Below are 24,170 nucleotides of genomic sequence, written 5' to 3' on the forward strand. Positions count from 1 at the left end.
TCCCTTCTGCTTTGTTTACTTATTTCTTTGAATCGGCATAGGGTGTTTGGCCTTACCGTTCCAGGTGAAGGGACCCTAGTCCAGTTAGATAACATAAATATTTGCAGTGTATGTATATTACCCAAGTACATGACTTCACTATTCAATTTGACAAATGCGTTTTGTTACACAAATACAGATTAATAAAGCTTAACTACCCCATCTTTCCCATTATCCCTGCATGTATCTTTGCATTCGTGCAAACAATTGCGAACAAACCATTGGTGGAAGGATGGAAAGACTCCTCTGGCTCACCTACTCCCTTTAAGTATTTCCTTAAGTAAATACCATAAGTAACACAAATACATATTTCACACAATGTAGAGAACAAAGCAAAAATAACAGTTACTTCTCTGAGCACCAAACTAACAGTTATTTTTGTAGGGACTAGAGTATTTGTTTCTTTAGCCAGAATCCACTGATATTTTAGTGTTTTGGTTCTCATTCGTGGTTTCCTTTTGCAATCACCTCTTGAACTTTAAAAAATTCCACTCCAGCCTGGGCAACAGAGTGAGACTGTCTAAAAAAATATAAATAAATACATATTCTGATGCCTGCATGCCACGCTGGGACATTCTGATGTAACTGGTCTGCAGTGGAGCCTGGGCATGGGGATTTTTTAAAGCCCTGATGACTCTAATATGCAGCAGAGTTTCAGAACCCCTTTGTCCTACTCTGACAGTGTCTAGCACAGCGCCTGGCAGAGACTGATGCTCAGAATGAACAAACTGAGGTTCTATTTGTCAAGAAGGAGGAGAGCAGTGTGTTAATCACAAATGCAAACAAACCACAAGCAAGTGTGAGTCAGGCCCTGGACGAAGACAGTGGTCAGGCAATTCCTGCCAAGTAAGTGTGCGAGGGTGACACCCACTTAGTGCAAGTTGTTATTGTTTACATTTTTTCCCTTTATTTTTAGGTATTTATTTTTTGTTGAGACAGGGTCTCACTGTCCCTCATTCTGGAGTGCAGTGGCCCTGTCATGGCTCACTGCAGCCTCAACCTCCTGGCATATACAGTTCTCCCGCCTCAGCCTCCTGAGTAGCTAGGACTACAGGTGTGTGCTATCATGCTTGGCTAATTTTTAAACTTTTTGTGCAGGGGTCGGGGGTGGGGTGGGAGGTGAGGATGTCGGGGTAAGGGATTTCATTATATTGCCCAGGCTGGTCTCAAACTCCTGGGCTCAAGCGATCTTCCTGCCTTGGACTGCAAAAGTGCTGGGATTACAGGCATGAGCCACCCCACCTGGCCAAGTTTCTATCTTGACTAACTAGAAAAGGTGTCATCCTTGAAATGCAGGTACTGTCCAGCCAAATTCCAAAGCCCTCTGAAGATCCAAGTTCACTAAGAAGTTCAGAGGTGCCAGGCAGAGTCTTGTTTGTGCAAATGAGGCAGAGGATGACAAGGCACGGTGGGCACTTCGAGCTTTGGCCCAAGTCTGGTCGGCTTGAGAGTCAACCTAGGAGCCTCTCTCTGCTCCAAATGGCAGTGTGGCAGCTCTTCCCGCGTAGGGAACAAGCGTGTAGGGAGCACCACGACGAGCTGGTCGGGTCTGCTCCACCCGTGAGGATAGAGTGCAGCCTCCACCGGGAACCAGGGGCGCGAGTCGCTGCTCAGTGGCCCTGGCCTGCACGTGGCGCGGCGGGAGCAGCTGTCCAGGGTCGCTGCGCCGGGGGAGTGAGGACTACATGTCCCGACGTGCCTCGGGCAGGGTGGGGCGGCGCCGGAGCCGGGCTGGGAGGCCGGCTAGGGCCAGGCGTGCGCAGTGGTTCTTGGGAGTGGCGGAGCGGGTCCTGCCCGGCTGTCAGCTGTGGCCCCCGGCGCCGGGCAGGGGTGGCCGCGACCATTGGCGGAGAGGCGCACGGGGCGGGGCCGGCCCCAGCCGCTGCGGGCAAGGCTGAGCAGGCGAAGGTGGGCAACTGGCCAGGGAAGCGCGGTCCGGGCGGCTACATTCGGCCTGGCCATGGCAGCGGCGCCCCTGAAAGTGTGCATCGTGGGCTCGGGGAACTGGTGAGCGGCGGCGGGTTGGAGGCGGGGGCTCCGCCTCCAGGAAGCGCCTCTCCGGGGCGGAGAGGGCTGCGCGCCCCGTGCCGCGGCGTGGGCACCGGGCGCTGCGCGCAGGGAGGCGGGGTGGGCGACCTCGCTGCGGGGCTGGACACCGCGCGCCCGAGGAGGCCCCACCGGGGCACTCGTTCGGGAGGCGCTGGGCCCGCCTGCGCGCGGGGTACAGCGCGGAGAGAGGGCAGCCAGCACACGCGGGCACCTGTCTGCGCCCTCGTTACTGAGCGCACCGAAGCCACCTGCTCGCCACGCCCGGGTGTTTTGCACGACATCCTGAGGGCGCACTCCGTTCTCCACGGGGGATCTCCTGGGTCAAGGAATTGGAAGAGGCTCGAGCATTCTTACTACAGTTTCGGTGTTGATGAAACCGAGGCGGAGAAGGCTAAAGGGCTCTTGCTGCCCAGGTCACGGGCGGGGCAGGCTCTGTCCTTCAAGGTGCCTGTCTCGCCCCCGCTTCTGATAGGTCCACTATCTTAGGCGCGTCGTATCAGGAAGAAAATCCAAGTTTCAACAGGCCGCGCCCCCTGAGGCGTTGAGAATTCTTCCTTGCTGAGGTGTTTGCGAAGCGTTGGTCCCCTTGGGGCCTTATTTGACTTAAACATTTTGTAAAGCACTTTAGAAATGTCAGTTCTTCTAGTACCCTTAATCAAACATACGTCGTGGGTGAATATAGACGTGGGGGTGTGAAGGGGAAAGGAAGCAAAGGCTTGGTGTTTCCAAGCCTGTTTTCATTGCTGTACACTCTTTCGCCACATTGGAGGGACTGGTGGACAATAGTTAAGAGTGATGACGCCCTTTCAGTGTTCCTGGTCACCGGTTTTTCTGTGGTGTGACAGGCATCAGAAGTGCTGCAGCAGTTGGTCCTGGGTAGTTGGTTTTAGTTTTGCTCTTTCACGACTTGGCTTAGAAAGTACTTATTGGAAGAAACCTTACCTGGTGCTTCACTTTTCCATCCCAGCAAGGCCAGTGGCCTCTGTCTATCCCTCTATTGCTGGCCTGTATCATGGTATTATAAGGATTTATTTGATTATCTGTCTCCAGCGTTTGAGAATGGCATCTACCCTAGTGCCTGGCATATGCCAAGTCAATACCAAGACTTAGTTGCCCAGGCTGGAGTGCAGTGGCGTGATCTTGCCTCACTGTAAACTGCACCTTCCTGAGCCAAGCGATTCTTGTGCCTCATCCACCTGAGTAGCTGAGATTACAGGTGTGAGACACTGCGCCCAGCCTGAAAACTAATTTTTAAAACCATAATCATATTTGATTGAATAACACATTCACATTAACAACCAAGGCCAGGTACAGTGGCTTACACCTGTAATCCCAGAACTCTGGGAGGCTGAGGTGGGCCTAGGAGTCTGAGACCAGCCTGGGCCACATGGCAAAACCCCACCTCTACAAAAAATAAAAATATTAGTTGGGCATGGTGGCACATGCCTGTGGTCCCAGTTCCTTGGAGGGCTAAGGCAGGAGAATCACCTAAGCCTGGGAGGCAGAGGTTGCAGTGAGCCAAAATCAGATCCACCATTGCACTGTAGTCTGTGTGAAGGGAGTGAAACCCTGTCTCAAAAGAACAAAACAAAATTAAAAATTAAAAAAAACAACAACAACAACAACAGTCAAGGCACAATGGCTCATGCCTGTAATCCCAGCACTTTGGGAGTCTGAGATGGGCAGATCACAAGGTCAAGAGTTCAAGACCATCCTGGTCAACATGGCAAAACCCTGTCTCTACTAAAAATACACAAATTAGCTGGGCATGATGGTACCTGCCTGTAATCTCAACTACTCAGGAGGCTGAGGGAGGAGAATCGCTTGAACTCTGGAGGCAGAGGTTGCAGGGAGCTGAGATTGCGCCACTGCACTCCAGCCTGGCAACAGAGCAAGACTCCGTCTCAACAAAACAAAACAAAACAAAACCCAAAGAGTGCCCAAAAACAGTGAAACATCTCCCATCCACGTTTATTCCCCCTGAATACCTCCTGGAGGAAAACCAGCGTTATTAATTTCCTCTGTCCTTTCTGGAGGAAGTCCATGCAAGTGAATGCTTACATACATTCCTTTCCCCGTCTACCCTACAGATACTAGGGTATTGCTTACTTTTCTGTGAGCTGCATTTTTCAGTCAACAACAATGTTCTACACAACATTTAATGGAGTTGGTACCTTGCTGCTGCTCGGCTTTGCCAGTTTTAATCTCAAGATGACTTGAATGCAATACCAGCTTCCCTATTGGCCATGCCATTCGAAAAGCACCCATTTAGCGGGTGATTTTTTAACATTAGTTTTCTATTCTGTGACATTCCACAGATAACAGCCCCTCTTCCTAATTTACAAGTAGCACAGCTCTGCCATGCTGGATCTGGGCCTGCAGCAAGAGTAGTGAGGTGAACCTCCTGCCCCCTCTGCCAGGATTTGGCTGCCTGCCCTTGGCTGCTTCGTTCTGATGTACTTGACTGTTTCCTTGGCCCACTCCAGCCCGGGGAAATGGAGAAGAACTTGGCCAGTGACACTGAAGCAGAGCAATTGAGAAATGGTTCGGGCCGGCTGCCTGGCTTCATTAACTATGGGATCAGACGGGAACAGTGGTTGGCTTCTCTGCCACTGCCTTGGGTACAGAGATACTCCAGTCCTAGAGAGAGGATCACGACCTCTCCAGAGGGATTCAGAAACTCAGGAATTGAAAATTACATGGAGAAGCCCCAGAGGGGTGTTCAGCGCTTGTCACTAGACGTTTGAGTGTTGCCCGGTATAGATACTATGGTCTAACCAGGGATGCAGACACGGTCCCTGCCCTTGAACAACTTCCCTTCAGGAACAAGATCAGTAAGGGGTGGAAAGTAAGACCAAAGGAAATGCCAAGTGGAATGGAGTAACTGCTCGGTTACATTTTAAATTGTGTTTCTTTTCTTTTCTTTCCTTTTATTTATTTATTTTTATTTTTATTTTTTTTGAGACAGAGTCTTACTCTTGTTGCCCAGGCTGGAGTACAATGGTGCCATCTCGGCTCACTGCAGCCTCCACCTCCCGGGTTCAAGAGATTCTCCTGCCTCAGTCTCCCAAGTAGCGGGGATTACAGGCACCTTGCCACCACACCAGGCTAATCTTATTTGTAGTTTTAGTAGAGACGGAGTTTCACCATGTTGGCCAGGCTCGTCTCAAACTCCTGACCTCAGGTGAGCCACCCACCTCGGCCTCCCAAAGTGCTAGGATTACGTGCGTGAGCCATCACCCCAGCCTTAAATTTTGTTTTTTAAAGTGTGGTCCAAAAACTACCCGTGTCAGAATTAACACTGAAACTAGACTTGCTTAATCATGTCTCCTGAGAATGAGATTTTTTTTTTCTTAAGGAACTTCAGCCTTTTGCCAATTTTAATATGGATCACCAAGAGGTAGACCTACACTTCCAGATTTGGTTCTTACCTCAGGAATGTCAAGTTGCTTAAGCAATATTTATACTTGGAACTTTAAGGCAGTTTAGCCTGCTTGTGTAAATAATGGTATTTGTCACATATAAGCTCATAGCTAAAAGGTAGCCAGAACTGTCACATGGAGAGCCTCTCCTAAGTCACCTGTCATCAGTTGCAATACAGTTACCAGAATATTAAATCTAGCTGGCTTGCCAGAGAGCTTCAGCCAGGAAGAACCTGGGCAGGAAAGTAAATGTGTTGTATAACATGCCCTTGTCCTGTCCTTTGGTGAACCTCATTTTCTCTGTACAGATCAGAGGGAGGAGGCCAGAGGAGGGGCCCTCAGGCATCCAGCTGAGCCTTGCTGCGCTGCCCACTGCCTCGGGTGCGGGGAGGGACTTCCTAACCTGCATGACTTTTCCTGGCCTTTGACTTTGACTTGGAAAAACAATAAAAGCTTTTTAGATTCCTTCAAAGATGAAACAGAGTTTCTTTTCTTTCTTTTTTTCTTTTCTTTTCTTTTCTTTCTTTTTTTTTTTTTTTTTTTTTTTGTTATTGTTGTTGAGATAAGAGTCAGCTCTGTCACCCAGGCTGGAGTGCAGTGGTGCCATCTTAGCTCAGTGCAACCTCCATCTCCTGGGTTCAAGCGATTCTCATGCCTCACCCTCCTGAGTAGCTGGGATTACAGGCGGGCACCACCACTCCTGGGTAATTTTTGTATTTTTAGTAAAGACAGGGTTTTGCCATGTTGGCCAGGCTGGTCTTGAACTCCTGGCATCAAGTGGTCTGCCTGCCGCGGCCTTCCAAAGTGCTGGGATTACAGGCAGATGTGGAGAAATGTTACGTTTATGAATATAGATGTTGAGAAATGGTAAGTTTATGAATACCGATGAATACTGAGCGTATGTTAGAATATATTGTTTGCTAGGAAGAATGATGGCAAGGAAAACCTAGTTGACTGCCTCCCCCAAGTAGAAAACTACTTGCGGTATTCCAAAGTGGCAGGACAATGTATAAATATCATATACCAGATAAAACAATTCTTTGAGATAGCTGACCCTGCCCCCATAGCTCCCTCGTGAAGAATACCTTTCGGCTTGTTTGTAATCAGTGGTAAGCAGATAGTAGCTGCCTACTTGGTAGGTTTTTGTGTTATGAGAAAATACAGAATACCTGTTTGTTAATCACCTGTTCAGAGAGAATAAATACGTGGATCAGAATCTGCTTGGGGCCTTCAGCCTGGAATGCCGTCAGCCCTGAGGCTATGAGTTCGGAAGGCTGCTGGCCCTCTGGGTAGACCGGCTTTTCCGTTTTATCTGGGTGTCTGCTTCTCATCTTCTTCAGCGCCACCTGGATGGGGGTCTGTCTGGCAGAGCTGGTACTCGATAGGCATAAGCCACCATGCCTGGCCCAAAGTTTCTTTCTGTTAACCAGCACCTTGGGTAGATCACCCAGACAGTTCAAAATACAGTTCTAGAGTTAAAACTTCAGTACTGTATTTATAGGCAAACCCCTGCGATAGGAAGCATACGTCCAGAAACACATCCTAAATTTCCTTTGGAGGCGGGGTAGTGCAGTAGTATAAGAAAGAGCTTGGGAATCTGACTGCCTAGGTTTCTGCCTGGGTCCCCCACTTGGCGGCTCTGAGGCCTTGGGAAAGTGCTTCTCTCTAAGAATCATATATTGGTACCTGCTCTCTGGGATTATGGTGAGGATTAAGTGAAATGTTCTGGGAGAGTGCATGGTGACTGGCACGAAATAAATGACAGTTGCTGTTATTAGTTTCATCATCCTGGATCAGAGCTGTCATTAAGTCACAAAATGGACCGGGTTGGGGTTTGGCCAAGGGGTAGAGAAACAAGATGGGGGAGAAGGCAGGAGACGAGCAGAGTGGCTGATAGGCAGCTGGAGGAGAGTCCTTGGGAGTTGCCTGTCTCTTGCCCTTGTTTTCACATCACCCCACAGCCTGACGTTTTCTCTGAGACTGAAGGTCAGGGAGAGCTTTGGCCCACTTTGCACTGATGACCGAAGCTGGACCTGTGACTCTGTCTTTTTTTTTTTTTTTTTTTAGTTGGGTGCAGGATCCTGGCTGTTCGTCCGCCCTGGGCTCCCTTTTGTCTGTGCTACTCAGTTTCCGTTGTGATGCTCACCACACAGAGAGCTCAGAGACAATTTGAGTGACTATAAGTTAGCTCCTTTATAGTCAGAAATAATCCTTCCCTGAGGACAGTCGCTCAGACACACTTCTGCCTTGGAAGTTGGAGTGCGAGTTGATAGGGTGGACTGGAGTTGAACTGGAAAGAGGATCAGAGTTCTCTCGTGGACTAAGATGAGAAAGTTTGTATAGTTTTTTTAAAAGTAATATTTAATCACCTGCTTCCTTCATCTCCCCTACCTGCTCAGTATACAAATCATGAGTGTGGCCGGGTGCAGTGGCTCATGCCTGTAATCTCAACACTTTGGGAGGCTGAGGTGGAAGAATCATTTGAGCCCCATAGTTTGAGTGAAGCCTGAGAAACATAGCAAGACCCTGTCTCTGAATTTAAAAAATTTAGAAATTTAATAAAATATAAATAAAATAAAAATTATGGCCAGGCACAGCGGCTCATACCTGTAATCCCAACACTTTGGGAGGCTGAGGCAGGTGGATTGCTTGAACCTAGGAGTTTGAGACCAGCCTAAACAACATAGTGAGACCCTATTTCTAGAAAAAATACAAAAATTAGCTGGGCATGAAGGCATGCACCTGTAGTCCCACCCACTTGGGATGCTAAGGCAGGAGAATCCCTTGAGCCCAGGAGGCCAAGGTTGCAGTGAGCCAAGACGGTGCCTTTGCACTCCAGCCTAGGCGACAAGAGTGAGTCCAACTCAAAACAAATAGAGGAAAAGAAACATAATTTAAAATGTAACAGAGCAGTTGCTCCATTCCATTTGGCATTTCTTCAAAAAATAATAATAATATAATAATGACTACTGTTCTAGGAATGAGTTGAGCGCTTGATTTCTTATCTTCACCTTTCATTTCTTAACCCTCATGTCTTCCATCATTCTTCCATTCCACGTCCTTCTCTCCCTTAGGAGGGATAAGTACAATAATTGATCATTTTCTGTGTTATTTATTTAAACAGTGTAACAGGCCTGTAGGGTACTATTATCATCCCCATGTTAGATGACGTGACTAAGATTTAGAGAAAATTTGCTTAGGTTAACAGTTAATAAAGTGGACTAGACACCCAGATCCTTGTAACCCCAAAGAGCACGTTTCTGTAAATTCTTACCATTTTCAGTGTGAAGCATACTTTACATGAGGACAAATACCATTTTCATAAAAATGTTGAATATCCTCCTAAACAAAAGTCCAATTTTATATTCCCCTTCTGAGAAATAAAATAGAAACAAGGCCTTAAAAATCATCTTACTCAGTTTCCGACCAAAGTAGTCATCCCTTCTCCTGTGTGACAGATGATTATAGTTTACTGTTTTCAAGGCAATTGATCTTAAAATTAATTAGCAGATTGTTAGGAAAATCTTACTTTTTTTTCTTCTTTGTAAATGAAGAAAAATCTTAGAAAAATCTAAGCTAAAGATCTCTCACCTCCAACTTTTACCTATTAATCCCAGAGCAGCACCTGGGTGAGCCTACTCAGAATCTAAGTCATGTCCCTTCGGATAGAAAAGTTACATGTCTCCTAAATCTTGTCTCTGGCGGGCCAAGTAGCATCCCCAAGTCTCTCAGTGGTTGCAGGTAGACAGTGGTTTCTGGGGTCCTCACCATCTGCGTCACCCTTCTCATTTTCCTTTCCTCTTCCCCAACTTGGTGATGTCAGGAACTAAGCTCATTGTGCCAGAAGTGAACTGGGCTCCCGTGAGGCTATGCCGGTGACACTTTGTAGTTATTCTGCTTTGAGGTTCAGTCTCTTCCGCAGCTGGAAGAGAACTGACTCAGTCATCTCTTGCTGCCTACCAGTCTATCCGCAAGCTTTAGTGGCTTCAGACAGGAATCATGTATTAGCTCCTGATTCTGGGGTTCAGCGATTTGGGCTGACTAACCTGGGCAGATTTTCTGCTCATCTAGCCTGGGCTCACTCATATGGCTGTGGTTGGCTGGTGGGTCGGTTGGACACTCCCACCCCACCTTTTTGTTGTTGTTGCCCTTTGCGAGTCTCACTCTGTCATCCGCGCTGGAATGCAGTGGTGTGATCACAACTCATTGTAGCCTCAGCGTCCCAGGCTCGAAGCAGTCCTTCCACCTTAGCTTTTCAAGGAGCTGGGACTAGAGGTGCACACCACCATGCCTGGCTATTTTCAAATTTCTTCATAGAGGTGAGGTCTCACTTGTTGCCCAGGCTAATTTTGAACACCTGGGCTCAAGCGGTCCTCCTGCCTTGGCCTCCCAAAGTATTGGGATTACAGACATGGGCCACTGCACCCAGCCTGGCTGGGACTCTCGGTCCTCCTTCACGTCTGGCAGTGGGCAGGCTTCAGCCAGCATGACAGGAGTGACCAGCCCACATGTCTCTCATCCTTCAGCAGGCTAGCTCAGGCGTCTCCATGTGGTGGTTGGGTTCTAACAAGAGTAAGAGAAGGCAAACCTTCATGAGCTTAGTAGGCACTCTTGGAGCTGTAGCACAAATGAGGCCACATGCTTTTCTAGTCCATGGGTTCAGGAGATTCATAGTTTCCTAAATCTGTGGCTTTAAATTTTTTGACTTGCAACTAACTGGCATACAGTTTTAAATGATGATGGAAGATACTTCATATTCAACCAGAGACAAATGTTTCACAGTAGCAAGTGTTGCTGTGGGTGACTAACTGTGATCTTTTCTCCTTGTATTTATTTTGTACTTGCATAATCTTCAGTTTGAGAAACACTGTCCTAGGTAGTAAAACAGGTTCTCCTTATCATTACAGTCAGAGTGGTTCTGCGGATGTACATGTATGTCTTGAGAAAACTGTATCCTCAGTGTTTGAATTTTCTCTACCTGGTTTTTCCAGTGCTGAAGAAAGGAAGTGGTTTTCATAGGTCATAGGCAATCAAGAACCAAAGAATTTGTGTTTCTCCAGTCCTGGAGGAGACCTCTAACCCGATAGCCCTAACACTGGCTATCTGGACGGAAATATTCCCAAGATGAAATCAGTAATTCATGTAGCTACCTCACTTTGATGGAAATGGCTTCAAGCTTCTAAACCCCTTTTAGTGTAGGTTGAACTTTTTTTTTTTTTTTGAGATGGAGTCTGTCACCCAGGCTGGAGTGCAGTGACACTATCTCGGATCATTGCAACCTCCACCTCCCAGGTTCATGTGATTCTCCTGCCTCAGCCTACCAAGTAGCTGGGACTACAGGTGTGTGCCACCACGCCTAGCTAATATTTTATATTTTTAGTAGAGATGGAATTTCACCATGTTAGCCAGAATGGTCTTGATCTCCTCACCTTGTGATCTGCCCACCTCGGCCTCCCAAAGTGCTGGGATCACAGGCATGAGCCACTGCGCCCAGCCAGGTTGAGCTTTTTTTTTTTTTTTTTTTCTTTTTTGAGACGGAGTTTCGCTCTTGTTACCCAGGCTGGAGTGCAATGGCGCGATCTCGGCTCACCGCAACCTCCGCCTCCTGGGTTCAGGCAATTCTCCTGCCTCAGCCTCCTGAGTAGCTGGGATTACAGGCACGCCCCACCATGCCCAGCTACTTTTTTGTATTTTTAGTCGAGATTGGGTTTCACCATATTGACCAGGATGGTCTTGATCTCTTGACCTCATGATCCACCCACCTCGGCCTCCCAAAGTGCTGGGATTACAGGCATGAGCCACTGCGCCCAGCCAGGTTGAACTTTTATAACTTTGAGTTTCTTGAGCGGATCCACCTAGTGATGAGAAGTGCCTTTTATAGACTCTGCTCCATGGTTCTCCACTGTGTGGGTTGTCTGCTGCGATTCTGCATGTGCAAATACTTTGACAACTGTAAAATGTTATATAAATGTTAGAAATTATTATGGATAAATTTGCATTATCACATATAATTAAGTGACCATGCATTCACATTTGCCTTGGACTGTGGTTTATACTTGTCCCAGTCTAATTTCAGAGCATTCTCAAAAGGATCTTATTTTAAACAATAAATCTTATGGTAACCTGGTAAACTGAACTCTGTTTAAGTAACATGATTCTGATCTGCACAACCAGGACCAGCAATGATGGCAATTAGATTTCATCTCAAGCGCTGACTCTAGTTGATTGATGGTGGCTGCCTAGAGTTTTGTGTTAAGAAGGGTTCTGGGGAGGAGAGTAGCTTTGGCAGGAAAGGGTGCTGTGACCTATGATAGAAAGCTGGGGTAGGGATTGGGGTGGGGACTGACAGCATCTAGCTTGGACTGATTTACTACTACCAATTTTACCACTACTCACATTTAAATGTACTACAACTTGGACTAATTACTTCTACCAAAGGAGAACCCATCTGTGAGGCCTTGCCTGGCACAGCCAGCTCATGCTCGGCTTTGGCCCACAGCTGCACAAATGTTAGATTCAGTAGAAAGGACTGGCCCTGTTGACCCCTTAAGCACTTTATGTGTTACCTCTTTTAATCCTCACAGTATGAGGTACTATATTGTCATTGTCCTTACTCTATAATGAGTCTGAGCTTACAGAAGTTACGTAATGTGTTCAAAGTTACACAGATACGATGCAGTGGAGCGGTTGAAGTTCTCTGCCTTCCTGCCCACTTGTGGCTCTTGGGACTAAATTTAAATGTTAACTAATTAAAATGGAAACACGATGTGTAGCTACATATGCAGCGGGGCTCTACATCCTAATTTTCTCCTTGCTTTTTCATTTAACTCTGTCTTGAAGCCCTTTCCATATCTCTACATAAAGAACATCTTCGGCCAGGCGCGGTGGCTCACGCCTGTAATCCCAGCACTTTGGGAGGCCGAGGCGGGTGGATCAGGAGGTCGAGAGATCGAGACCATCCTGGTCAACATGGTGAAACCCCATCTGTACTAAAAATACAAAAAATTAGCTGGGCATGGTGGCACGTGCCTGTAATCCCAGCTACTCGGCAGGCTGAGGCAGGAGAATTGCCTGAACCCAGGAGGCAGAGGTTGCGGTGAGCCGAGATCGCGCCATTGCACTCCAGCCTGGGTAACAAGAGCGAAACTCTGCCTCAAAAAAAAAAGAACGTCTTCATTGTTTTTTATCCTTGTATAATATTCCTGGGTGTAGATATGCTTTTGTTTAATCAGTTTCCTCTTGATGGATATTCTAAGAGTTCTGCAGTGAATAGCCTTAAACTCAACCCTCTGTGTATATGTTGGTAGAAGCCAGAACTATTAACAATACACGAGAAATAGTTTAGTCATGATTTCTTACTGCATATTTCACTTTGTAGTAAGCAAAGAAGATGGAGAGTGACATTCCAGCTGTAGAGGGCCTAGAAAGATGAGCAGAAAGGCGGTTGGTTTGTTCTGGATTACCTAGCATGTCTAGTGTGGGGCTCAGGTTTGAAAGCTGACATTTTGCATCATTGAGACTCTGGTGGATGTTTGCAGGTGGTTTTCAGTGGTTCTCATTATCCAGGAATGAGGGCAGGCGTGTATAGTCTTCAGTTATTCTGTCAACAGAGACCACATGCCACGTGGCTGTCAGAATGTGCACTACACGGTTCTTTCCATTATCCATGGATGGGCCTGCAGAATGCGTTTATCTAAAAGGTTTGGGCTAGGATGTAGAATATGCTTGTTTGAAGCACCATGGACAGTTTGGTTCTCTGCCATCCTTGCTTAAGAACGGTAGTCTTTAAAGGCAATTTGAGACTGTGACTGAGGCGTTCTCCAGGACCCTGTGGGTGTTCTCCTGAGTGCCCAGGTAGGTTCTCCTGCTACCTGTGTCTTTGATTCTGATCTGAATTCATCACTGACCATTCCTTCACTCACTCAGATGAACATTGTTCCCAGGGTATGTGGGGTTGATAGCACAGCTGGCCCAGTCATGGGTAGCCATTTTGCAACAGGCTGATGGAGGTGTGGTCTGTCCCAAACTGCTCATACTTGGCTGCTCGGAAAACATATTGAAATAAGTATCAACTAAAATGAGACTTCGGGGACATCTGTGGGTTTCAGTTACCTCCATAGTTTCTATTTTCTGGTTGGCTAACAGGCCTTGGGACTTGCTGAAACTTGTCTGCTTTGGATTTGGGGTCTGTTAAAATATCTAAATGGGAATGATTTATAATCAGAATAAAAAACAAAATAATACATGTCTATTTGGGAAAACTTGGAAAAGATAGGCAAGTATGAAGAACACGATAACATTTGCTTGTAACCTTACCAACAAGAATGTGATGTATTCATGCAACAAATGTTTCTTGTGCATCTACTATATCAGCACATCAGTTTCAACATGCGTGTGAATCTCTTGGGGATTGTGTTACAGAGCAGATTCTGATTCAGCAGGTCTGGGGTGGGGCCTGAGGTTCAGCATTTCCAACAAGTTCCCAGGGATGTTTTCCCTGCTGGTCTACAAACTACACTTTTAATAGGATCTGACCATAGGCTGGGTCTTATGCTAGTTCTTCTGTGTTTTCTTGCAATCATTTTTAAATGTGTTGGGGTTTTTTTTTAATTGTGACAAAACACACATAACATAAAATTTATCGTCTTAACCATTTTTTAAGCATACAGTGTAGCAGAGTTAAGAATATTCACCTTAGGCCGGGCGCGGTGGCTCAAGCCTGTAATCCCAGCACTTTGGGAGGCCGAGGCGGGTGGATCACGAGGTCAAGAGATTGAGACCATCCTGATCAACATAGTGAAACCCCGTCTCTACTAAAAATACAAAAAAATTAGCTGGGCATGGTGGCACGTGCCTGTAATCCCAGCTACTCAGGAGGCTGAGGCAGGAGAATTGCCTGAACCCAGGAGGCGGAGGTTGCGGTGAGCCGAGATCGCGCCATTGCACTCCAGCCTGGGTAACAAGAGCAAAACTCCGTCTCAAAAAAAAAAAAAAAGAATATTCACCTTGTTTGTATTGAAAGCAGTAAAAATGTTGAAAAGAATTTGATCTCCAGAATTCATCTCGCAAATCTGAAACTCTTTATTCATTAAGCAACAGTTCCTCAATCCACTCTTTCCCCAGCCCCTGGAAATCACACTTTCTGCTTTCTGTCTCTACGAATTTGACTACTCTAGGTACTTCATGTAAGCATTATTCTACATTATTTATCCTTCTGTGTCTGGCTTATTTCAATTAATATAGTGTCCTCAAGCTTCATCCATGTTGTAACCTGTGTTAGAATTTCTTTTTTAAGGCTGGATAATGTCCCATTGTATGTTTGCTTGTTCATTCATCAGCTGATGGACACTTCGGTTGCATCTACCTTTTGACAATTGTGAATACTGCTGCTGTGAACATGGGTGTACAAATGCCTCTTTGAGACTCTGCTTTCAGTTATTTGGGTATTCACCCAGAAACAGAATTGCTTGATCATATGTTACCTCTATTTTTAATTTTTTGAGGAACCGCATTTGGTTTTCCACAGTGGCTGCAGTATTTTACAGTTCTACCAACAGTATAATAACAAGGGTCCTGATTTCTCTGCATCCTATCAACACTTATTATTTTCTGTGTTTTTGATAGTAGCCATCTAAGTGGATCTGAGGTGGCATTGTTTATTAATTGCACACTTGCAATCATATGGTATGTACAATTTTACAACCTGTTTTTTGTTAAATGTGACATTCTGTCATAAGCATTTTCCTGTGCAGTCTGAATTTTGATAGAAAGCCTTCTCAGTCTTTCCCTTTTAAGTGAAGTTGTTCATATTGATCTTTTTTCCTCTGTGGCTTCTTTCTTTGATTTTAAGTTTAGAAAGCTTCCCTAGGTAGAGATGAAATAAACATTAACTAAGTTGAATCTATTTTTAAAATGCTTCATTTTTACATTTGCATCTAATACTGTGGCGTTTGATTGTTCTTTAAAAGCCCTTTGACTGCAAAGAATTACATAAAATGTTAACAGTGGTTCTCCCTGGGTGGCGAGATTATTCATAATTATTTTTTCTTGTGTTGCTTTTATGAGTGAAAAAGTCCATGTTGTTTAAACCATGAAGGACCACCCTCTTGTCCACAGAACCAGCCTGGGGCAGCTCTGGAAGAGATGGGGGCTTGGAATGTGGAGAATCTAGCTGACAGTTCTTCCTGGACCTCAGCTTCCTCATCGTAACAAGAAAGATAGACTGTAGGGTCCTTTCTGGCCTCAAAGACATTCTGTCAGGTTTAGGTCCGACTTGATAGTATCAATCTAAAATAATAAAAAATGTCAGAATCTAGTTTAAAGAGAGTTTGATTAAGTGCAAAGGTTAAAAATGAGCCTACCCAGAAAGCACAGATTCCAAAAACAGAAGTCAGTATTCCGAAGTGTAGAAATGTGAGATTGTTCAGACAGATAAAGTTCAGAGAAGTTTAACAGCATTTCAGCATGCTCCTCTGTAAGGCGTAATGCGTGATTACAATGATCTGATTAGTCAAGGTGGTCTTTTGGAATGGTGGGCGAGGTGTATTTAACATTCCACACTGCAGATGTAACTAACCATCTGCAGTCTTGGACTGAGTTAGATACAGACAACAAAGGAGGCAGTTAATCTACAACAAAGATCAGTGATTAGAGCGGTATTTATAATGAGGAAGTTGAGAACAGTGGGGAAGAAAGTGAAGCAGAATTGCAAGTGCGCAAGTTATACGTAATCCAGTCTTCAAGGCCTGACTTCCCACTCGGCATAATCAATTTAGGGGTCCTGAAATTTTTACTTTTATTTAAAACCAGGTGGCCATTCCTTGGCTGAAGTAGTACATTCCCAGCCTAATTAAATACTACACCATTTTAGAAAGAGGTGAGAAGGCTCTGGACAGAGTGAATGCCAAAGGGTTAGGTAGGGGTGGTGGCGGGGGTGAGGGAGGGGGTATTGCCAAGTTGGGGCAGTAGAGCAGAACGCTTAAAAGGGATAATATGGGTAAGGTATTTGGAATAGTGCCCGACACCTGGTAGGCACCAAATCAGTGCTGGTTTTGCCTACCCTGTCCCTTCCTTGCCTCCTGCCCCCACCATGCTGTCTTCTCCACCTTCCCTCCCTCCTCTCTCTGTCTTCTCCACCTTCCCTCCCTCCTCTCTCTGTCTTCTCCACCTTCCCTCCCTCCTCTCTCTCCTCTCTTGGTCTTCCCATCCTCTCCACTTCTCTTGTACTGTCTCTTCTTCTCTCCTTCCCTTAACCTCTTTCCTCTCCCTCCTTTTCCCTCCTCCCTAGACGTGTTGGTTCTAGATAAAATCTGTGCCTATTCTTGATCACAGCCTGCCACCTGCTGTGACTGAGCTTTGTCCCAGGGGCCTTCCTGCTGCCTGGAAGGTACCCAGTCTCCTCCCCAGGTAAGGCCCACTAAGCCTCTCGGAGCCCCGCCCTGGCTACGCTTTCTCCCACCCTTCCCTGACATCGTCGCTAGGTGTCGCTGTGTTGCCTGTTTGACCACTTTGGTCGCTGTGGTACAGAAGTATTTTGTGTGCTTGTTGAAACAACATCAATCTCCGTTTACCACTCTCCAAGCTCCATGAGGATGGGGACTTGTCTGCTTTTCTTCCCTTGCATCCCCTGCACCCAGCATCGTGTCCGAAATTAATGGGTGCTCAATAAATATTTTCAATAGAAGATTCTAACCTACACCAGGGCAAATATAAATTAGCAAGAAGTGCAGGCTTTGGGGACACTCTGATTTAGGTTTGAGCTGCTGACTGTAGATGGAAGCATGACTTAGGTAATTCATTTATGCTCTTTGGGCCTCAGTTTCCTCATTTGCAAAATGGGAATAATGTGCACCTCTCTTGTGAGCTGTAATAAATATTAAATGAGATCTTATATCAAGTACCCATCTACTCAAGTTCTTTTTAAATTTCATTTGCATGGCATTACAGGACTTGTGAATTCGTGTCTATTTTAAGGCCTAAGACTTAAGATAATTCATGATTTCATGGGTAATGGAATTTTATACATCTATGTAAAGACCTAGGACTGGCCATCAGTAGACCCGAGTCCTCCAAGTTCTGCCTTAGCTAGTTATTGGCATTTGCTCCAGGGGCCTTCCTTCTGCCTGGAAGGCTCCTCAACCTCCTCCCCAGGTAAGACCCAGCCGGGGACCATACCTGGTTGTAGGATGCGAGGTGAATCGCATGCGTCTTAATCTGCAAGATGAAGTCTCATGCGTCTTAATCTGCAAGATGAAGAGTTTGAGTAGGGTTAAATGCATCACGCAGGCAGCACCCTTATGACTTTGGCTCTAACTGCTTCGTATCTGTAGTATTATTTGTTTGCTATTTTTTCTTCAAAAGCTTATTTATTTATTTTTTGGAGACAGGGTTGTGCGCCATCACCCAGGCTGAAATGTGGTGGCATGATCATGGCTCAGTGCAGGCTTGACCTCCTGAGCTCAACTGATCCTCTCGCTTCAGCCCCCTGAGTAACTAGGACTCCAGGTACAGCCACCGCGCCCAGCTAATTTTTTATTTCTTGTAGAGACAGGATCTCACTATGTTCCCCAAGCTGGTCTCAAACTCTTGGGCTCCAGAAATGCTCCCTTCTCAGCTTCCCAGTGTGCTGAGATTACAGGTGGAAGCTACTCTGTCCAGCCTAAATATTTACTTTAAAAGACAACTTCATATCACTATAGTAAATATCACAAGTAGACAGTAACAACAACAAAACCCAGCAGAACGAAAACAAGGCAGTGTTATAAAATTCTTGCCAGATATTAATACCTGCCAAGGCTCAGAGTCCGAGGCCTCTTCAAAGTTTGTGAAGAACGGAAATTAGCACATGCCAGAGAGATGGTAGCCACTTAATGGCACTGCAGTGAGACATTCTGCACTCGCTCAGGACCATGAGAGCTGAAAAGAGCATGAGTGATTCAGTGTCATTTGCTTTCATGTGTATCCCTGGTACCCACTTCTCACTTTGGGAAGCACTGGATTTGATCATAGACATGCAAGGAACTTTACCTGCCATCCTTTCATAGCTGGATGAGCTGAGCCAGGTGTGGAGGTGGCTGCTCATGCCCTTGACCCAGCCATGTGGAGGCCTGTGCCCTCGATTCTCAAAATGCAGGAGTTAAAAGACAGACAGACAGATATGCAGGAGGTGAAAAATAGGTAAGTAGGTAGATAGACATAGATATGCGGGAGAGAGAGAGAGAGAGAGAGAGACAGAAAGACGGACAGACAGACAGAGAGACAGACGCCTGTGCCTATGCTTGTGTAGGGGCACAGAAACCAGCTGGGACACGGAGAGTGCCAGCAGCGTGGCCACAGGACCCCAGCTATGACCTGTTCACATGCAAACCACCTTTGTGGACTGTAGTCAGTACTTTTATTTTAAACTCAGTTCTGATGTATCGGTGCATGTTTTTGGACTGGCCTTCTGCTGGCCAGTCACACTTCTTCAGAACAGGGTATGTCACTTATAAGTAGACTCTGGTCCCTTCGAAACCCTCCGGCTCCTCCAGCACGCTTTTCTTGCTCTGTTTGATCCACGAGCAAAATGAAGCTGCTCCTTCACATTGGTCAGAAGAGGTAACACTTGGGACGAATGCGTCTAGTACTATTCCAGAAGCACAAAGGAGTTTTAGGTGAAGGTTATACTTTTTGAGTGTTTATAAACTAGACAGATAAAAGCGGACAACAGAGAAAATGTTGAGTTCAACCTGGAGATTGGGCCGGGCGCAGTGACTCATGCCTGCAATCCTAGCACTTTGGGAGGCTGAGGTGGGAGGATCGCTTGAGCCCAGGAGTTCAAGACTAGCCTGGGCAACATAGATTCTGTCTCTACAAATTTTTATTTTAATTAGCTGGGCTTGGTGGCATACACCTGTAGTTCAGCTGCTCGAGAGGCAAGGAAGGACGATTCCTTTGAGCCTAGGAGGTCAAAGCTACAGTGAGCGGTGATTGCACTAGTGCACTCCAGTCTGGGGAACACAGCAGGACCCTGTCTCAAACAAACAGAGAGAGTATACTAAAGGGGTTAAAACGAAATGAAATATAGTGTTTTAAGGCCTGGTCCTCCTCCTCTTGAGTCCCTGCCACCCTTACCAAACAAAAATTATTGTATAAATTATATAGAGAGAACAAAACAGGCCTTAAGGTACTAGGATTGTTTTGTTTCTCTCCATCTATGAACGTAATTCCACAGTCCTTCCTTCAACACTGAACACCTACCCCAGCCCCCAGTCCCACCCACCACATTGCCAATCCCTGGGTGGCAAATCCAGCAGCTTGGCCAAGAATTACTTGGAGTTACCTCTAGTTGTGTCAAAGATGCTGTATTTATGCATCCATCAGCAGCCCACTCTCCCCTAGACTCAGCTGCTTAAAATAACAAGCATGTATGATTGCTTATGAGTCTGTGGGTCAGTTGGGTGGTTCTTGGCCTGGTTGGGCTCACTCACGTGTCTACGGTTAGCTGAGTACTGGGTGGAAAGCACTGTTGCATCTGCTCTTCCCAGCCCTGATTTGCGAAGCCTGCATTGCTTCTCAGTGGGGGTTTGGTTTTCCTACCATCCCGGTGTCTTCTCCCTGCACCCTGGGTGGGGCTGTCTGTTACGATTCTCTCAATAGAAGGTTGGGGCTGGGAGACTTGTCACGGATCACATGGATTGCAGGTAAGTCCTCTGTGTTGCAGTCCACTGCAGTGTACCCTTCTAACCACAGCTGCTTCTGCTTTCCTCCACCTCTTATCACACGCAGCATCGGGAATGACTTCTAGCTGTTCATCTCTGAGTGGGCGGTGAGCTTTTGAGAGCAAAGAACACATTGCCTTTCCCCTGCTGTATCACCAGCATCTGGCCCAATGCATTATGCACAGTAGGTGTTCAGTAAATATTTGATGACTGAGATAAATGAGTGAATGGAATGTATTGATGAAACCAGGAATGAGGCAGAATGAGGTCTTGACCCCTCAAGAGTAAAATAACTGAAATTTCCCTTATTAATTTTTATCCTGTCACTTTAAGCCCCATTGAATCCCACAGGACGTACAGACATGGTCTGGAGGGCCTAGTTCTTAACAGTCCCAATGTTTGCCTAAATTTTCCTAACGCTAGCCAGGCGTGGTGGCACGTGCCAGCAGTCCCAGCTACTCAGGAGGATGAGGTGGAAGAAGCACCTGAGCCGAGGGGTGGGGGGCGGGGGTCGAGGCTGCAGTGAATTGTGATCATAGCACTGCACTCCAGCCTGGGTGACAAAGTGAGATCCTGTTTAAATAAATAAATAAATAAATATTCCCAACTCATTGCAGCAGATACTACAGGTTTGCCTCTGGTTGCAAATGTTTGGCTTCCCCAAAAGGCAGCTGTAAAGGGGAAAACAAGTGTATTCCAGTAATCACAGGGAGGGATTCCTGGTTCTGGTTTATTTTTCCACTTGGTTTACCAGACTTAGATTCCTGATGTCTCACAGCCCACCGTCAGTTGATGCTCAGTCCCCCAGAGCCACACTTGCTCTCTGTGACCTTGTGAAAGTTACTTGATGCCAGGGAACACTGTGAACCACAGCCTTTATCTCCCTGTGAGTACGTGAGCAGCTGTTTCCAAGATTAGAATAGAGGTGGTAGTGATGATGGGAGATTCCTGGCCTCCTTTCTACAAAGCGTCAGTAGGAGAATTGGATTAATGGGTATTTATCTAATAACTTGTTCTGCTGGCATAGAATAAGAATTGCACAGGTACAGCTGCATAGCCTTGATATCTACAGCTATTCTTTTGTGAGAGAGGAGGATACTGGAATTCTAATCATTGCACAGAGCAGTGGCTCTCAGCCCTGGCTGCACATCAAGTCACCAGGGAGCTTTAAAAAGTACAGATGCCTGTTCCCACCGCAGAAGTGCCGGTGTCATTGGCCTGGGGTATGGTCTGGGATTCAGGACTTTTAAATCTCCCAGGTAACTCGTGCGCAGCCAAAGTTGAGAACCATTTATTTAGTCTATCCATTCCATCTCAGGAAAAGGATGATAAGAATCTCTTAGAATCTGTTAGAATTATTTGAATTTTTGTGGTAGTTAGAGCACATAGGTTTATATGCTGAGATGAATCATTGGGTTAGAATAACAGATTCATCAGGGGATGAAGATAAATGTCTCCAACATGTTCGGCATCAGCTTGGCTGCCCCACCTTTTGTTATCACCCGCTACTCCATCTCATCAAACTGTCTTGAGAGTAATTGTGAGAAAAAGTCACAAACGCGCTAACACTTGAATTTGCAAGATGCTCTTTGCTGCATTCTCTCATTTGCTCCTCACACCAGGAAGTCATCTAAGAAACAAGCTTTTTCTCAGTTGAAAGTCCAGAGGGGGAAGCTGACAGGCTCAGCGAAGATCAAGTGCCCACCCTGGCTCCATCAACGGCGCCTGTGAGATGGACACAGGTGCCTGGTCCGACCCCCTCTGCTGCAGCGACCACAGGCAGACCCGCGCTGCTGTCAGGAAGACGGATATTCACAAGCCAGGGTCATTCTCGTCCCTTGTAGGAAAGCCTATGGGAGACTGAGCCGTCACTAGAGCATGTTTGCTGGATCGAGATGCAGAGAAAAGGAGCTTGAGGGCCAGAGGCCAGCTTGGTCGTGGGGAGGAGGGGCCGCAAACTGTTTGGCAGCTGGGCCCCGTGCTCTCCCCCGGCTCCTCTCCTGGCATCCACTCAGGTTCTTGTCTTTCCTTTGCGATTCTGCCTTGCGTCTGTTGCAGTTCATCAAGACACAGTTTATTTTACCATAGCTACATCTCAATGTCCTTTGAAGACCTTCTAGGGTCATTTTCATGCTTTCGGGTAGATTTCTCTTCTGCCTATGATGCTGTCGATAGGTTGAGTCTTGCAAGTTTCCAGGGGTAGTGCTTTTTGAACTTAGACCCGATTCAGTCACTTCCCCAGTCACAGGCAGTGGTATTCCACGTGAAAACAACTGTTTGAAATGGCTTGGGGCTGATACACATCACATCAGGAGTAAGCTCAGTGTTTGAATCCGAATCAAAACACAAATCTTCTGAATTTTAATAGCATGCTTTTTCTCTTCTGCCCAAGTGACTGGACTTTTTTCTTTTCCACGGTTTTGTAGGGGTTCAGCTGTTGCAAAAATAATTGGTAATAATGTCAAGAAACTTCAGAAGTTTGCCTCCACAGTCAAGATGTGGGTCTTTGAAGAAACAGTTAACGGCAGAAAACTGACAGACATCATCAATAATGACCACGAAAATGTAAAATATCTTCCTGGACACAAGCTGCCAGAAAATGTGGTAAGACTTTGGGGTGAAATGTACATTAGTTCATTCTGCAAGTTGTTCTTGGCTGAGCAGCCCCCGGGACTTGGACCTGGGAAAGCTACTTCCCTTTCCCCAGTTCCTTTCCAGTACCAGTTGGTTGGTTGAGTTTGGTTTTCCTGACTCTGAAAATGGTTTTCCTATTAATTTGCTAAGGATGCCTTAACAAAGTGCCGGACTGGGTGCCTTAAACAACAGAAATTTATCTTTTATAATCCTGGAGGTTTTGAGTGTGAGATCAAGGTGTTGATAGGGTTGATTTCTTCTGAGGCTTCTCTGCTTGGCTTGTAGATAGCATTTCTGTATTTCCATGGGGTCTTCCCTGTGATCCTGTCTCCGTCCTAATCTGCTCTTATAAAGATAGCAGTCGTGTTGGATAAAGACCCATCCAATGACATATTAAGTTAATTACCTGTTTAAAGACACCATTTCCAGATATAGTCACATTCCGAGGTACAGCCCCTAACAGGCTTCCTCCTGGGCATTCAAAGTGCCAGCCATGTCTGGAGCTAACAAACTTGCCTTGGGCTGTTCATACTCCCCAAGTAGCTCCTGGTGTACCCTCTCTAAGTGCATGAGGTCAGCTCGCTAGGACAGCTAGTGCACTGGTCTGTGATTAAAACCAGGGTCAAGGCCTAAACTACAGAATGAGATAGAAGAAAATGGGAAAATGTAAGACTGACAGTTTAAGTTCAAGCTTAGTAGGTCTGGGAGAGAAAAATACAGGTTATTGCCTGACCTCCTCCTATTGACTTGCCGGGGAAGAAAGAAATGAGCTTGGGGAGTGAAAAGGGTGTTCCCTGCTGCTTGTCTGAGTGGCATTTATGAATTTTTTCTGTTATCAGATTCGCCCCTTTGTGGCTTTCTATCCTAATCTCTTTGAAAACCAGACAGTTGTGGCTGTCTGATTCCTACGGTTAACCCAGGAAGTTTATCCCCTTTGTTAATGAAATACCCTTTACTGCATATGTTCACTCACCAAACCTTACGGGTATGTACTGTGCATGCAATGCACGGCGCTGAGTGCTGGCGACAGAAAGAGGAGTAAGACACTGTTGCTCTCCTCAAGGAACTGAGCAGGGGAGACTGATCTCTAAATCAATAAATGTGGGGAAGTTTTAGTTACAGTATTCGTTAGCGTCAAGCACTGTGCTAAGTAACACATACAGTCTCATTTAATCTTCTCAATAACCCTCTTAGGTTGATACTACTGGTTTTCCTATTAAGATGATGATTTTGATTACATAGTGGAGGAAACCAAGACTCAGAGAGGCGAATGAACTTGTCCAGGGTCACACAGCTAAGGGTGATGTTTCAGATTGATTCCTGGTGG

The 24,170-nt window shown here is 46.1% G+C and overlaps 1 protein-coding gene across 7 annotated transcripts in view; it reads left to right on the forward strand.

Moving 5' to 3' along the window:
- The first annotated feature begins 1,865 nt into the window (after positions 1-1,865).
- LOC120363004 (glycerol-3-phosphate dehydrogenase 1-like protein) overlaps positions 1,866-24,170 on the forward strand; it is a 61,341-nt gene continuing 39,036 nt past the window's right edge. The window contains exons 1-2 of one of the 7 annotated variants that reach the window (XM_074394023.1): positions 1,866-1,947; positions 22,636-22,813. In XM_074394023.1, the coding sequence (XP_074250124.1) occupies positions 22,706-22,813 (108 nt within the window). In that variant the 5' untranslated portion in view covers positions 1,866-1,947; positions 22,636-22,705. The other 6 variants (XM_074394018.1, XM_074394020.1, XM_074394019.1 and 3 more) reach the window with 6 other exon arrangements.

The sequence above is a fragment of the Saimiri boliviensis genome, chromosome 2 (genome assembly GCF_048565385.1).
Source record: "Saimiri boliviensis isolate mSaiBol1 chromosome 2, mSaiBol1.pri, whole genome shotgun sequence".
In the NCBI taxonomy this organism is placed as follows: domain Eukaryota; kingdom Metazoa; phylum Chordata; class Mammalia; order Primates; family Cebidae; genus Saimiri; species Saimiri boliviensis.